General features: G+C 45.5%; 1 protein-coding gene across 40 annotated transcripts in view; it reads left to right on the top strand.

Moving 5' to 3' along the window:
- Tsbp1 (testis expressed basic protein 1) overlaps window positions 1–15,511 on the top strand; it is a 74,949-nt gene that overhangs the window by 20,076 nt on the left and 39,362 nt on the right. For 6 of the 40 annotated variants that reach the window (XM_059281334.1, XM_059281327.1, XM_059281337.1 and 3 more), the window contains 5 exons: window positions 6,070–6,090; window positions 7,873–7,893; window positions 9,765–9,785; window positions 11,898–11,918; window positions 13,539–13,559. The exons of 6 other annotated variants lie outside the window; for them this stretch is intronic. In XM_059281334.1, coding sequence (XP_059137317.1) covers window positions 6,070–6,090; window positions 7,873–7,893; window positions 9,765–9,785; window positions 11,898–11,918; window positions 13,539–13,559 — 105 coding nt within the window. The remainder of the gene's footprint in view (window positions 1–6,069; window positions 6,091–7,872; window positions 7,894–9,764; window positions 9,786–11,897; window positions 11,919–13,538; window positions 13,560–15,511) is intronic. 28 more of the 40 variants (XM_059281339.1, XM_059281344.1, XM_059281336.1 and 25 more) reach the window with 9 other exon arrangements.

Here is a 15,511-nt window from a genome sequence, read left to right as displayed (position 1 = left end):
AGTGTTTTATTTTATAACAAATTTCAAACACATACTGCACACAGGCCTGAGTTCAGATATCTGGCACCCACATAGAACCAAACATAGGGACAGCGTGGTTGGGGGCAGACATGGCCTGACCCCTGGTGCTCACAGGCCAGCCATCCTAAGCCAGACTGATGAGCTTCAAGGTCGATGCCTGACACTACCTCAAAAACTAAGGTTAAGGGACAGGGTGGGCAGTGTGGTTCAGTGATAAAGTGCTGCTGGACATACACAGGCCCTGGATTTGATCTCCAGCATTGCCAAATAAATGAATGAAATAAGGTGAGAATGAATGGGAACAATATTCAATGCTGACCTCTGGCCTCCACATGTACACACGCTTGTCCACGGGCATTTACATGCACACATACATAAACACCTATATGCACCACACTCGTGCGCGCACACAGTAAGGCCATAAGAAGTAGTAATAGTATGAAAGAGAAATTCCCATGTGCTTTGACTTAATTCTCCCTATGATGGCATCTGTTCTGGCTAGAGAGAGAGAGAGTGTGTGTCTGTGTGGATAACTTGACACAAGCCAGTCATCTGGAAAGAGGAACCACAGCTGAAAAAACACCCCCATCAGATTGCTCTGTTAAGCAAATCTGGGGGGCATTCTCTGGATTGATGATTGCTGGAGGGTCCAGCCCACTGTGGGCGGTGTCACCCCTCTCGCTGCCTGCCCTTCCCCCCAGCAGGTGGTCCTGGGTTGCTGAGCAGGCCACGGGAAGCAGCAAGCAGTCAGCAGCACTCCTCCATGGTCTCCGCTTCAGTTCCTGCTTCCAGGTTACCCCCTGAGTCCCTGCCCTGACTTCCCTTCATGAAGAACTGAAAGCCACAGGATGAAATCAATGTTTTCCTCTCTGAGTGGCTTTCGGTCAGGGTCCTTATCACAGCAACAGACACCTAACTAAGACAGCACCCGTATTCAGGGGAGGGACTAAGGCTGGTGTTCCAACAGCTCTGGACAAGTCAACTAGACTTTCACAGAATCCCAAGCACCCCGGCTGCCAGGCGTCAACACAGGTCAACAGCAGGGTCAAGAGCAGCTTCTGAGTCCACGGGAGGAAGGATGGCGGTGTTTGTGTTTGCTCTGCCTATCTTGAGATCCGTTAGGAATTCTATGGCTGTGACGTCACTAAAAACCAAGTGTTCGCTCTCTCGAAGTACATCTAACGATCATATCCACATTCGTGTGCAGTTATGGTTTGTGGTACCCTTCAAATTCTCAGGCAGGCAGCCGAGTAGCTATTCAACCAAACCTCTCCTACTCTTCTTCAAACCCTGCTATAATTAGTATATCCCCTGTGAGCGTCTCCATCCCTTGTATTTCTTCTACAAATGATCCGCCTTGGCTAACCTCCATCCGCTTGTTCATGAAGAGATGCTGCCTCTGGTTCTTTGCCTGCCTGCTCTCTGGTGATGTTAACACGGAACTTTTCTTGTTTTGTGTGTGTGAGTTTTCAGAGGTGTCCAAAGGAAGTTTCTGTAAGTATTGTCTCGCTTCTTGAAACCTGATTCCTTAGGTTGTGTTTAAGGAGAGACAAACACGCTGCCACACACAAGAGTCGTCCACTCCCCCAGGGCTGACTTAGAAGAATCTTAGCCACAGACCACCTAGAAGAAAAGGGGAAAACAGTGAACCAGAGAAAGGGGAGGAGGAGGGAGGAAGAGAGAGAGGAGGGGGAGGACAGCAGGACGTGAGCTGGGAACACAGCTCGGTGGCACAGTGCTGGCTTAGCATGTGCAAGGCCCTCTTCGTTAGCTTTCTACTGCTGCAATGAAACACCACAACCAAAGCAACTTGGGAAAGCTTGCTGCCACATCATGTTCATCATCTAAGGAAGTCAGGACAGGAACTCACACAGGGCAGGAACCTGGAGGCAGGAGCTGAGGCAGAGGCCTTGGATGAGTACTGCTTACTGGCTTGCTCCTCATGACTTGCTCAGTCTGCTTTCTTATAGAACTCAGGACCACCAGCCCAGGGATGGCTCCACCCACAGTGGGCTGCCCCCCTCCCCCATCCATCACTAATTAAGAAAATGTCCTACAGGCTTGCCTTCAGCCCCATCTTATAGAGGCATTTTCTCAACTGAGACTCCCTCCTAGCCCAGTGACTCGACCTCCTGTCAAGTTGACATAAAACTAGCTAGCACAGGCTCTAAGTTCAATTACCATCACCAAAATAAAGAGTCTGACAGCAACAGCATTTGCAGGAGCTGACAGGCAGAGGTTGGAAGCCCAAATTCTGTTGGCTGACCTCCTGAGTGTCAGTTTATGTTTTAGTACAATCTGCTGTTTGTCAGGGGAGAGCATCAGCCATCTCCCTAGGGGCACCACCAACGAGCTCCCAGGATGAGTGTACCATGGTTTCTTTCAATTCTGCCATGTTCTGTTCCGCTTTGCATGCCCTATTGTTTATATACTAGTTTTTTCTTCTTTTTAAGTGCTTTTAAAATAAGATACAAAAATAATTAACACTGTGTATATAACACCCTCACTGTGTAAACACCTTGAGTGTGTGTATACACCCTGGTACAATGTGCAAACCCATCTTCAGTATATGTACACACCCTCAACATGTAAACACATCAATGTGTATGAACACCTTCATTGTGGCAATTACTAATATTTTGTCCTACTCAAGTAGTAAATAATGTTGAAATTCCTTTGTCCCCATTACAGACCCTTCCTTTACTCTACTCTCTCTAAGACTTATAACTGCATTGTGGTCTCTAATGTCTACTTGTGATATTTATACAATCTACTGCTGAATGCAATGTAGCATTATTTGTTGTTTCATAATTTTTTACTGAAATGCCATCTTTTTTAAGGCATCATTACAGTTTGGATTTTCCTCAAAACTGTAATACTGAAATATACAGAAATGTAATTTAGCACCTCAGGTGTGGAATAGAATCACAATTTGTGAACATACAGTACTTTCTTATCATTTTCCCTACTGATGCATCCTCAGGGTCTTCTCTAATTCTCTCAGGCTGTCTCTTGGCTGGCTCCAAACCCCTCCCCCAGCACACAGCCCCTGTCACGCAACATGTCAATCTTTTCAAGTCTGTGCTTTTCTTGGTTTTTCTCATATGGTACCACAAGTTACTGCCTTAAGCTGTGTTTTATCATTATAAAGGTTACGTTTCTAGATACAAAGCCTTGCTCCAAATGATTTTTAAATTTGTTTCTAGACGGATATTTTGGACATAATGTGGGGGATCTAGTTTCTTGTTTAAAGGCCAGCTGTTGTGATGAGTCCATTAACTGATGTGATCTCCACCCCATGGCCTTCTTTTTCTGTTGTGGTTGTCTTTGGTGTTTGGCGGCTTTTGTTTTGTTCACCTTAAATTTGTAATATACATCCTCACTAATTGTTGTTGTTGTTTTTAATGGAGATAACCAGCATTTTCTACGGGACAGTAACGTTTAATTGGCCATCGGCCAATAGGCTTTGCTCTCACACTAATGACCGTTTATAAGCAAAAGACGGTCGCTCCATTAATATTACCCCACAGAACTTGTTTTACAATGTTGCCATAGCCTTTCTTTTTTGATCTACGTCTCACACAAAACTGGCCTCTTAGTCCCATGTGTGAGGAACTGTTTTCCCAACTTGCCTGTGACTGAAAATACTCTGACTTCACATACAGTCTCATGATTTCATTAAACACAGAATGTGTTTAATGGAAATCTGTTTCCTTCCGCACTTTATTTTCTTGATCACTCTTGGTTTTGTTATTGTTGATAAAATCTTCTATTTGATGATTGTTACTAAGTAAAAATATTTTAAGACTTCTCTTTGTTCTTGCATTCTATGTATTAGCCATGCTGTTCTTGCATGTGGAATTAGCTTGAATAAGAATTCAAGATTTTCCAATCTGTTGGCTTGAATCTTTAATTATAAAAAAATCACCTACCTTGATTGCTGTGAATATGTCCATTCCTCCCACCTCCATCTACATCTGTCTAACAAACCCATAGCTTCTCTCTCTAGAGATCGCACATATGAAAATTAATGTTAAGGATCCCTTCATGCCTCAGGTCTCAGCACTTCTTGCTCATTTCTCATATGCTTTCAATTAAACCCATGTCTTATAATAAAGACTAACATCTGAAGATAAGTGGTTTGCAACAGGGTCTTACTGTGTAGCCCAGGCTAGCTTTTGATTCAGGTTCTCCGAGCACTGGCCACTAGAATGTATGCCGGCTTGAAGCAAGTCCTGCCTGGAAGCTAAGCCCATCTCTCAGCCACAGCCTGAGCTATCATCTCTTCCAGCCTCTCCACCTCTTCCTCTTCAGTTAGCAGCTCTTAACTCCTCCTGCTGTCCGCCACGAAGTGATCCGAAGTAGATTTTTGGATGTCTTTAGTGGGAGCTCCTCTGGAACCTGGGTATTGTCTTACTTGTCAATTGTGGCAGTGGGTGGGCTAGACCTCAGTCAGAGGACCACACCTACCTGCAGGGGAGGACTGGATGTGTTATTTCCGTGGCTGTAACAAATGATCACAGCTTTCTGGTTCAACACAACACCAATTTACCTTACAGTTCGGGAGTCAGAAGGGCGCCCGCAACACACATGGAATCAGGGTGTCAGTGCATCTGTACCCTCCTGGAGGGTGTTCCCTTGTTTTTCAGCTAGCAGCTTCCCAGGATTCCTTGGATCACAGCCTCCTTCTTCCTTCCTCACTGTTGACAAAATTCTATCAAGTTCCATATGGTCTGGTCTTCTGCATTCACATGTTCTTTGTCTGTCCTGTCTAACGGCCTCTTTTTGTTTGGACACACAGGTAGAGCTACAAATACAACTAGACCATAAATGAAAGAATTGAGATTTCTTGTGTTCTTGCCTCTTATACAAGGATATGAAGGGCTGTTACAGAGTCTAGCCCTGCAGTTCATTGTTTCCACCCAGTTTGGTGCAAAGGGGCACAGCCTCGGACAGGAGTGAGAGGAAGTCAGGGCTGACACGGAGGGCATGCTAGGAGTTGAGGACATAGGATAGACATATCATCATGGAAATAAAATAATCCCCTGAAATGGTTGTTCTCATCAACACAATTGAGGACGATCTCAGGAACAGCCTGACCTCCATCTGCAGCACTGACACTATTTTCCATATATCAGAGACCCCACGGTTTGGGACACGGTGAGCTCCAAGGTGGTTATCGTTCTGCTAACCACACACGTTGGCAAGAGAAAGGAAAGGAAGTCATTTGTTAAAGGTCTTAGTCACAGACACTGTGGGTGTGATGAAACACCATGAAAAAGAGCAACCTGAGGAGGAAAAAGTTTATGTGGCATATACTTCCACATCATTGTTCATCATCAAGGAAGTCAGGACAATAACTAACACACAGGGAAGGAACCTGGAGGCAGAAGCTGAGGCAGAGGACATTGAATGCTATTCACTGGCTTGTTCATGGCTTGCTCCTCATGGCTTTCTTACAGAACCCAAGGATCACCAACCCAGGGTTGGCACCACCCACAATGGGTGGGCCCTTCCCATCAATCACTAATTAAATGCCTTACAGCTGGACCTTAGGGAATCATTTCTCAATTGAGGTTCTGTTCCTTCAGGGAACTCCAGCTTGTGTCAAGTTGACACAGAGCAGCCAGCACAGTGAACACCAGGCAGTGCCTGGATAATTTCCCTCTGCTTCACCAGCTCTTTCTTTGGCTGAATTCACTCTCTCATTTACCTGTGTCACTGATCTTTGGATAAAATGGTTGTATTTTCCACATCTCTTAGTTTTATTTTGTTCTTTCTCAAGGTGTCTGATCTTTACTCTTGTGGATTCTAGTCCTTCTCTCTCCTTCCAGTGTTCCTCAGGAAACACGCCACAGTCTGGGGCATGCCTGGAGGGTGGTGCAGAGACACCCTCTCACCACACTGCCTCACACCAATGGCAGAGAAGGGTGTGTGTGTGTGTTTCCTGTCCTCTTTCCTACAGCCTTGCTCTAAGGCAACTTCCACAGACTCTGAGTTCTCTCAGACCAGTGAATAACTCACTCTGGTTTTCTTTTTTGCTTTCAGCAATATGCCGACCTGCTCCTGGTAAGTTGCTTAACTTTCCTTCACCCTTACAACTATCAGCCCCATGCACATCAGGAGGTCATGACCTGAACTGTCCCAGAAGCTTTCCACAAACATCCCACATTTCTTGGTTCACTATAAGCAGACACCCCAATACTCAGCCAATGAATAGAAAGTAAATAGAAGTTCCTTGTGGCTTACTAAGGGCCATGTTCCCACAAACCACACAGATTCCCAAATCTGTAGAACAAGGACCTTATTAATGAGAATGGGATGAGGGGATTCAATGAGAGTAGGGCATGCAGCAAGAGAGAAATTATGTCACATATTATGAGGACTGCAACGCTCTGTATAAGTGACAGTGCCCACTTCCCAAACATGTCCCCTAGTCTTGCTGGCAGCAACAGAGCAGAGGACTAATGTCCCAGGCCCTGGCTGCAACTGCATTGGTTGGAAGTGGATTCTCTCCAGGCTCCTTGTTTTGATAAACACACACACACACACACATACACACATGAACATGTACACACATTTTTTGAGCCTAATCCTATAACTCTTTGCTTGCATTTATTTTCAGGAGAACAAACCACCAGGACTCAACTCTTTAGCACTCTCACTCTTTGCTGGGTCACAGAGCTGGGAACTGTTTTTCTAACCCTGCTAGGTTTCTGCCCTTCCTTATCCACCACTGAGCATTTTAAAGATTAATGAGTTCTTAAGAAAGTGATAGACAAACTAGTTAACAAATACAGAGAATTAAAGAGGTGTTGGTAGGCGAAAGTTTTTATGTGCTTGAACAAGACACCTTGACCACAGCAACTCTTATAAGGAAAACATTATTGGAGGTGGCTCCCTTACAGTTTCAGAGGTTCAGTCCATTATCATCATGGCAAGGAGCATGGTGCATGCAGGCAGACAGTAGCTGAGAACCTTGCAAGAAACAGGAAGTTGACTAAGACACTGGGTGGCATCCTGAGCATAGAATATCTCAAAGCCCACCCCCAGAGTGGCACACTTCCTCCAACAAGGACTACCCAATCCAACAAAGCCACACCTCCTAATAGTGTCAGGAAGTCAGAACAAGAACTCTCACAGAGCAGGACCCTGGAGGCAGGAGCTGAGGCAGAGGTCACGGAGGCTGTTGCTCACTGGATTGCTACTCATGCATGCTCAGCCTGATTTCTTATAGAACCCAAGGACCACCAGCCCAGGGTTGGCACCACCCAAAATGGGATGGGCACTTCCCATCAATCACTAATTAAATGCCTTACAGCTGGACCTTAGGGAATCATTTCTCAATTGAGGTTCTGTTCCTTCAGGTCACTCCAGCTTGTGTCAAGTTGACACAGAGCAGCCAGCACAGTGAACACCAGGCAGTCCCTGGATAATTCCCCTCTGCTTCACCAGCTCTTTCTTTGGCTGAATTCACTCTCTCATTTGCCTGTGTCACTGATCTTTGGATAAAATGGTTGTATTTTCCACATCTCTTAGTTTTATTTTGTTCCTTTTTCAAAGTGTCTGATCTTTACTCTTGTGGATTCTAGTCCTTTTCTCTCCTTCCAGTGTTCCTCAAGAAACACACCACAGTCTGGGGCATGCCTGGAGGGTGGTGCAGAGACACCCTCTCACCACACTGCCTCACACCAATGGCAGAGGGGGGGGGAGTGTTTCCTGTCCTCTTTCCTACAGCCTTGCTCTAAGGAAACATCCAAAGACTCTGAGTTCTCTCAGACCAGTGAATAACTCACTCTGGTTTTCTTTATTTTTTTTTTTTGTTTTGTTTTGTTTTGTTTTTTCTTTCAGTAATGTGCCGACCTGCTCCTGGTAAGTTGCTTAACTTTCCTTCACCCTTACCACTCTTAGCCCCATGCACATCACAAGGACACTTCCATGAACTGCCCCAGAAGCTTTCCATAAACATCCCACATTTCTTGGTTCACTATAAGCAGACACCCCAATACTCAGCCAATGAATAGAAAGTAAATGGAAGTTCCTTGTGGCTTACTAAGGGCCATGCTCCCACAAATCACACAGATTCCCAAATCTATAGAACAAGGACCTTATTAATAAGGGGAAAGGGATGAGGGGATTCAATGAGAATAGGGCATGCAGCAAGAGAGAAATGATGTCACATGTTGTGAGGGACTGCAATGCTCTGTATAAGTGACAGTGTCCACTTCCCAAACATGTCCCCTAGTCAGGCTGGCAACAATGGAGCAGACGACTAATGTCCCAGGCCCTGGCTGCAACTGAATTGGTTGGAAATAGATTCTCTCCAGGCTCCTTGTTTTGATAAACACACACACACACACACACACACACACACACACACACACACACACACAGAGAGAGATAGAGAGACAGAGAGACAGAGACTTGGACACACATTTTTTGAGCCTAATGTCATAATAAGCCCTTTGCTTGCATTTATTTTTAGGAGAACAAACCAGTAGGACTTCTAACTGAGCACTCTCACTTTTTGCTGGGTCACACAGCTGGGAACTTTTTTTCTATCCCTGCTAGGACCCTGCCCTTCATTATCCACCACTGAATATTTAAATGTGGCTTGAAAACCATGAGTTGTGACAATCTATCTCTGAAAATGATAGTACTTGCCATTGATGGGCCACACATCATCCATGAGTGAGGCTATTCACACTGACCCTTCCAAGCTGCCCTTACATCCTCTGTTGACTTTTATAGCTGGCTGAGTCAGGGTGTCTATTGCTGTGAGGAGACACCATGACCACGGCAATTCCTATAAGAAAAACATTTATTGAGGTGGCTCCCTTACAATTTCAGAGGTTCGGTCCAATATCATCATAGCAAAGAGCCCGGTGCATGCAGGTAGACAATAGTTGAGTGTCTTTCAGTCAACAAGAAGTTGACTAAGACACTGAGGGTTATCCTCTGCATAGAAACCCTCAGAGCCCATCCCCACAGTGACACACTTCCTCCAACAAGGACTACCCAATCCAACAAAGCCACACCTCCTAATAGTGTCAGGAAGTCAGAACAGGAACTCACACACAACAGAAACCTGGAGGAGAAGCTAAGGCAGAGGCCATGGAGGGTGCTGATCACTGGCTTGCTCAACCTGCCCTCTTACAAAAGTAAGGACCACCAGCCCAGGGTTGGCACCACCCACAATGGGATGGGCACTTCCCATCAATCACTAATTAAATGCCTTACAGCTGGACCTTAGGGAATCATTTCTCAATTGAGGTTCTATTCCTTCAGGGAACTCCAGCTTGTGTCAAGTTGACACAGAGCAGCCAGCACAGTGAACACCAGGCAGTCCCTGGATAATTCCCCTCTGCTTCACCAGCTCTTTCTTTGGCTGAATTCACTCCCTCATTTACCTGTGTCACTGATCTTTGGACAAAATGTTATATTCTCCACATCTCTTAGTTTTATTTTGTTCTTTCTCAAGGTGTCTGATCTTAACTTTGTGGATTCTAGTCCTTCTCTCTCCTTCCAGTGTTCCTCAGGAAACACACCACAGTCCGGGGCATGCCTGGAGGGTGGTGCAGAGACACCCTCTCACCACACTGCCTCACACCAATGGCAGAGAAGGGGGTGTGTGTGTGTTTCCTACCCTCTTTCCTACAGCCTTGTTCTAAGGCAACTTCCACAGACTCTGAGTTCTCTCAGACCTGTGAAGAACTCACTCTGGTTTTCTTTTTCCCTTTCAGCAATATGTGCATCCACTCCTGGTAAGTTGCTTAGCTTTCCTACAGTCCTGACAACTGTCAGACCCATGCACATCACAAGGCCACTTCCCTGAACTGCCCCAGAAGCTTTCCACAAACATCCCACATTTCTTGGTTCACTATAAGCAGACACCCCAATACTCAGCCAACGAATAGAAAGTAAATGGAAGTTCCTTGTGGCTTACTAAGGGCCATGCTCCCACAAATCACACAGATTCCCAAATCTATAGAACAAGGACCTTATTAATAAGGGAAAGGGATGAGGGGATTCAATGAAAATAGGGCATGCAGCAAGAGAGAAATGATGTCACATGTTGTGAGGGACTGCAACGCTCTGTATAAGTGACAGTGTCCACTTCCCAAACATGTCCCCTAGTCTTGCTGGTAGCAATGGAGCAGAGGACTAATGTCCCAGCCCCTGGCTGCAACTGCATTGGTTGGAAGTGGATTCTCTCCAGGCTCCTTGTTTTGATAAACACACACACACACACACACACACACACACACACACGGACACACACACACACACGGACACACACACACACACGGACACAGACATACACACACATTTTTGGAGCCTAATGCTATAAGTCCTTTGATTGCAATTATACTCAGGATAACAAGCCGCTAGGGCCCAAACTCTTCCATTCAATTCTCTTTGCTGGGTCACACAGCTGGGGACTGTTTTTCTATCCCTGCTTGGACCCTGCCCCTTGTTATCCACCACTGAGCATTTTCAAGATTAATGAGTTCTTAAGAAAGCCATAGACAGACAGGTTAATAAAGGTATAGAGAATTAGCCGAGCAGTGGTGGCACACGGCTTTAATCTCAGCACTCAGGAGGCAGAGGCAGGAGGATCTCTGTGAGTTCGAGGCCAGCCTGGGCTACCAAGTGAGTTACAGGAAAAGGCGCAAAGCTACACAGAGAAACCCTGTCTTGAAAAAAAAACAAAAAAAAAAAGTATAGAGAATTAAAGAGATATTGGTTAGCAAAAGTTTTTGTGTGCTTGAACAAATCTATAACATTTTTCTTAATATTAGAAATATGGTTTCTATTTCCTGAACAGGCACCATGACCATGGCAACTCTTATAAGAAAAACATTCATTGAGATGGCTCTCTTTTAGTACCAGATGTTCAGTCCATTATCATCATGGCAAGGAGCATGGTGCATGCAGGCAGACAGTAGCTGACAGTCTTGCAGGCAACAGGAAGTTAAAGAAGACACTGGGCAGTTATCTGAGCATAGAAAAACTCAAAGCCCATTCCCACAGTGACACAATTCCTCCAACAAGGACTACCCAATCCAACAAAGCCACATCTCCTAATAGTGTCAGGAAGTCAGGACAGGAACTCACACAGAGCAGGACCCTGGAGGCAGGAGCTGAGGCAGAGGCCACGAAGGAGTGTTGCTCACTGGCATGCTCCTCTTGGCTTGCTCCTCATGGCATATTCAGCCTGATTTCTTATAGAACCCAAGGACCACCAGCCCAGGGTTGGCACCACCCACAATGGGATGGGCCCATCCCATCAATCACTAATTAAATGCCTTACAGCTGGACCTTAGGGAATCATTTCTCAATTGAGGTTCTATTCCTTCAGGGAACTCCAGCTTGTGTCAAGTTGACACAGAGCAGCCAGCACAGTGAACACCAGGCAGTCCCTGGATAATTCCCCTCTGCTTCACCAGCTCTTTCTTTGGCTGAATTCACTCCCTCATTTACCTGTGTCACTGATCTTTGGATAAAATGGTTGTATTTTCCACATCTCTTAGTTTTATTTTGTTCTTTTTCAAAGTGTCTAATCTTTACTCTTGTGGATTCTAGTCCTTCTCTCTCCTTCCAGTGTTCCTCAGGAAACACACCACAGTCTGGGGCATGCCTGGAGGGTGGTGCAGAGACACCCTCTCACCACACTGCCTCATACCAATGGCAGAGAAGGGTGTGTGTGTGTGTGTGTGTGTGTGTGTGTGTGTGTGTGTGTGTGTGTGTGTTTCCTGTCCTCTTTCCTACAGCCTTGCTCTAAGACAACATCCTCAGACTCTGAGTTCTCTCAGACCTGTGAATAACTCACTCTGGTTTTTTGTTCCCCCCCCCCTTTTTTTTTTTTTTTTCAGTAATATGCCGACCTGCTCCTGGTAAGTTGCTTAGCTTTCTTCACACTTACAACTGTCAGCCCAATTAACATTATATGGACACTTCCCTGAACTGCTCCGGAAGATTTCCACAAACTTTCCACATTCTTGGTTCACTGTAAGCAGACACCCCAACACTCAGCCAAGAAATAAAAAGTAAATGGAAGTTCCTTGTGGCTTACTAAGGGCCATGCTCCCACAAATCACACAGATTCCCAAATCTGTGGAACAAGGACCTTATTAATAAGGAGAATGGGATGAGGGGATTCAATGAGAGTAGGGCATGCAGCAAGAGAGAAATTATGTCACATGTTGTGAGGGACTGCAAAGTTCTGTATAAGTGACAGTGCCTACTTCCCAAACATGTCCCCTAGTCTTGCTGGCAGCAACAGAGCAGAAGTCTAATGTCCCAGGCCCTGGCTGCAACTGCATTGGTTGGAAGTGGATTCTCTCCAGGCTCCTTGTTTTGATAAACACACACACACACACACACACACACACACACACACACACACACACACACGAACATGGACACACATTTTTTGAGCCTAATCCTATAACTCTTTGCTTGCATTTATTTTCAGGAGAACAAACCAATAGGACTCCAATTCTTTCCCATTCTCACTCTTTGCTGGGTCACAGAGCTGGGAACTGTTTTTCTATCCCTGCTAGGACCTGCCCTTCATTATCCGCCACTGAGCATTTTCAAGATTAATGAGTTCTTAAGAAAGTGATAGATAAAGAGGTTAACAAAAGGATAGAGAATTAAAGAGGTGTTGGTTGGCAAAAAGGTTTTGTGTGCTTGAACAAGGCTATGCTATCTTTCTTACACTTAGAAAGAGAGTTCTGTTGCTGTGAGGAGACACCCTGAGCACGGAAACTCTTAAGGGTAACATTAATTGAGGTGACTTACTTCATGATAGTGTCAGGAAGTCAGGACAAGGGGCAGGAGCTGAGGCAGAGGGCTTGGAGGCTGCTGCTTACTGGATTACTCCTCATAGCTTGCTCTTCATGGCTTGCTCCTCATGGCTTTCTTATAGAACCCAAGTACCACCAGCCCAGGGTTGGCACCACCCACAATGGGTGGGCCCTTCCCATCAATCACTAATTAAATGCCTTACAGCTGGACCTTAGGGAATCATTTCTCAATTGAGGTTCTATTCCTTCAGGGAACTCCAGCTTGTGTCAAGTTGACACAGAGCAGCCAGCACAGTGAACACCAGGCAGTCCCTGGATAATTTCCCTCTGCTTCACCAGCTCTTTCTTTGGCTGAATTCACTCTCTCATTTGCCTGTGTCACTGATCTTTGGATAAAATGGTTGTATTTTCCACATCTCTTAGTTTTATTTTGTTCCTTTCTCAAGGTGTCTAATCTTTACTCTTGTGGATTCTAGTCCTTCTCTCTCCTTCCAGTGTTCCTCAAGAAACACACCACAGTCTGGGGCATGCCTGGAGGGTGGTGCAGAGACACCCTCTCACCACACTGCCTCACACCAATGGCAGAGAAGGGGGGATGTGTTTCCTGTCCTCTTTCCTACAGCCTTGCTCTAAGACAACATCCTCAGACTCTGAGTTCTCTCAGACCTGTGAAGAACTCACTGTGGTTCTCTTTTTTCCTTTCAGCAATATGTGCATCCACTCCTGGTAAGTTGCTTAGCTTTCCTTCATTCTTGACAATAGTCAGCCCCATGGACATCACATGGCCTCTTTCCTTAACTGCCCTCGTAGGTTTCTACAAACTCCCCGCATTTCTTGGTTCACTATAAGCAGACACCCCGATACTCAGCCAACGAATAGAAAGTAAATGGAAGTTCCTTATGGCTTACTAAGGGCCATGCTCCCACAAATCACACAGATTCCCAAATCTGTGGAACAAGGACTTTATTAATAAGGAGAACAGGATGAGGGGATTCAATGAGAATAGGGCATGCAGCAAGAGAGAAATGATGTCACATGCTGTGAGGGACTGCAACGCTCTGTATAAGTGACAGTGTCCACTTCCCATACATGTCCCCTAGTCAGGCTGGCAACAATGGAGCAGTGGACTAATGTCCCAGCCCCTGTCTGCAACTGCATTGGTTGGAAGTGGATGGAAGTGTATTCTCTCCAGGCTCCTTGTTTTGATAAACACACACACAGACACACACACACACACACACACACACACACACACACATTGACATGCATTTTTTGAGCCTAGAGCCACAAGTCATTTGATTGCAATTATACTCAGGATAACAAGCCGCTAGGGCCCAAACTCTTCCATTCAATTCTCTTTGCTGGGTCACACAGCTGGGGACTGTTTTTCTATCCCTGCTAGGACCCTGTCCTTTGTTATACACCACTGAGCATTTTCAAAATTAATGAGTTCTTAAGAAAGTCATAGACAGACAGGTTAATAAAAGTATAGAGAATTAAAGAAATGTTGGTTAGCAAAAGTTTTTGTGTGCTTGAACAAATCTATAACATTTTTCTTAATATTAGAAATAGGGTTTCTATTTCCTGAAGAGGCACCATGACCATGGCAACTCTTATAAGAAAAACATTCATTGAGATGGCTCTCTTTTAGTATCAGATGTTCAGTCCATTATCATCATGGCAAGGAGCATGGTGCATGCAGGCAGACAGTAGCTGACAGTCTTGCAGGCAACAGGAAGTTAAAGAAGACACTGGGCAGTTATCTGAGCATAGAGAAACTCAAAGCCCACCCCCACAGTGACACACTTCCTCCAACAAGGACTACCCAATCCAACAAAGCCACATCTCCTAATAGTGTCAGGAAGTCAGGACAGGAACTCACACAGAGCAGGACCCTGGAGGCAGGAGCTAAAGCAGAGGCCACGAAGGAGTGTTGCTCACTGGCATGCTCCTCTTGGCTTGCTCCTCATGGCATGCTCAGCCTGATTTCTTATAGAACCCAAGGACCACCAGCCCAGGGTTGGCACCACCCACAATGGGTGGGCCCTTCCCATCAATCACTAATTAAATGTCTTACAGCTAGACCTTATGGAATCATTTCTCAATTGAGGTTCTATTCGTTCAGGTCACTCCAGCTTGTGTCAAGTTGACACAGAGCAGCCAGCACAGTGAACACCAGGCAGTCCCTGGATAATTCCCCTCTGCTTCACCAGCTCTTTCTTTGGCTGAATTCACTCTCTCATTTGCCTGTGTCACTGATCTTTGGATAAAATGGTTGTATTTTCCACATCTCTTAGTTTTATTTTGTTCCTTTTTCAAAGTGTCTGATCTTTACTCTTGTGGATTCTAGTCCTTCTCTCTCCTTCCAGTGTTCCTCAGGAAACACACCACAGTCTGGGGCATGCCTGGAGGGTGGTGCAGAGACACCCTCTCACCACACTGCCTCACACCAATGGCAGAGGGGGGGGGAGTGTGTGTTTCCTGTCCTCTTTCCTACAGCCTTGCTCTAAGACAACATCCACAGACTCTGAGTTCTCTCAGACCTGTGAAGAACTCACTGTGGTTTTCTTTTTCCCTTTCAGCAATATGCCGACCCGCTCCTGGTAAGTTGCTTAGCTTTCCTTCATTCTTGACAATAGTCAGCCCCATGGACATCACATGGCCTCTTTCCTGAACGG

The sequence above is a fragment of the Peromyscus eremicus genome, chromosome 16_21 (assembly GCF_949786415.1).
Source record: "Peromyscus eremicus chromosome 16_21, PerEre_H2_v1, whole genome shotgun sequence".
Lineage (NCBI taxonomy): Eukaryota > Metazoa > Chordata > Mammalia > Rodentia > Cricetidae > Peromyscus > Peromyscus eremicus.
The sequence above is the reverse complement of the archived record's forward strand: the minus strand, read 5'-3'. Positions and strand labels throughout refer to the sequence as shown.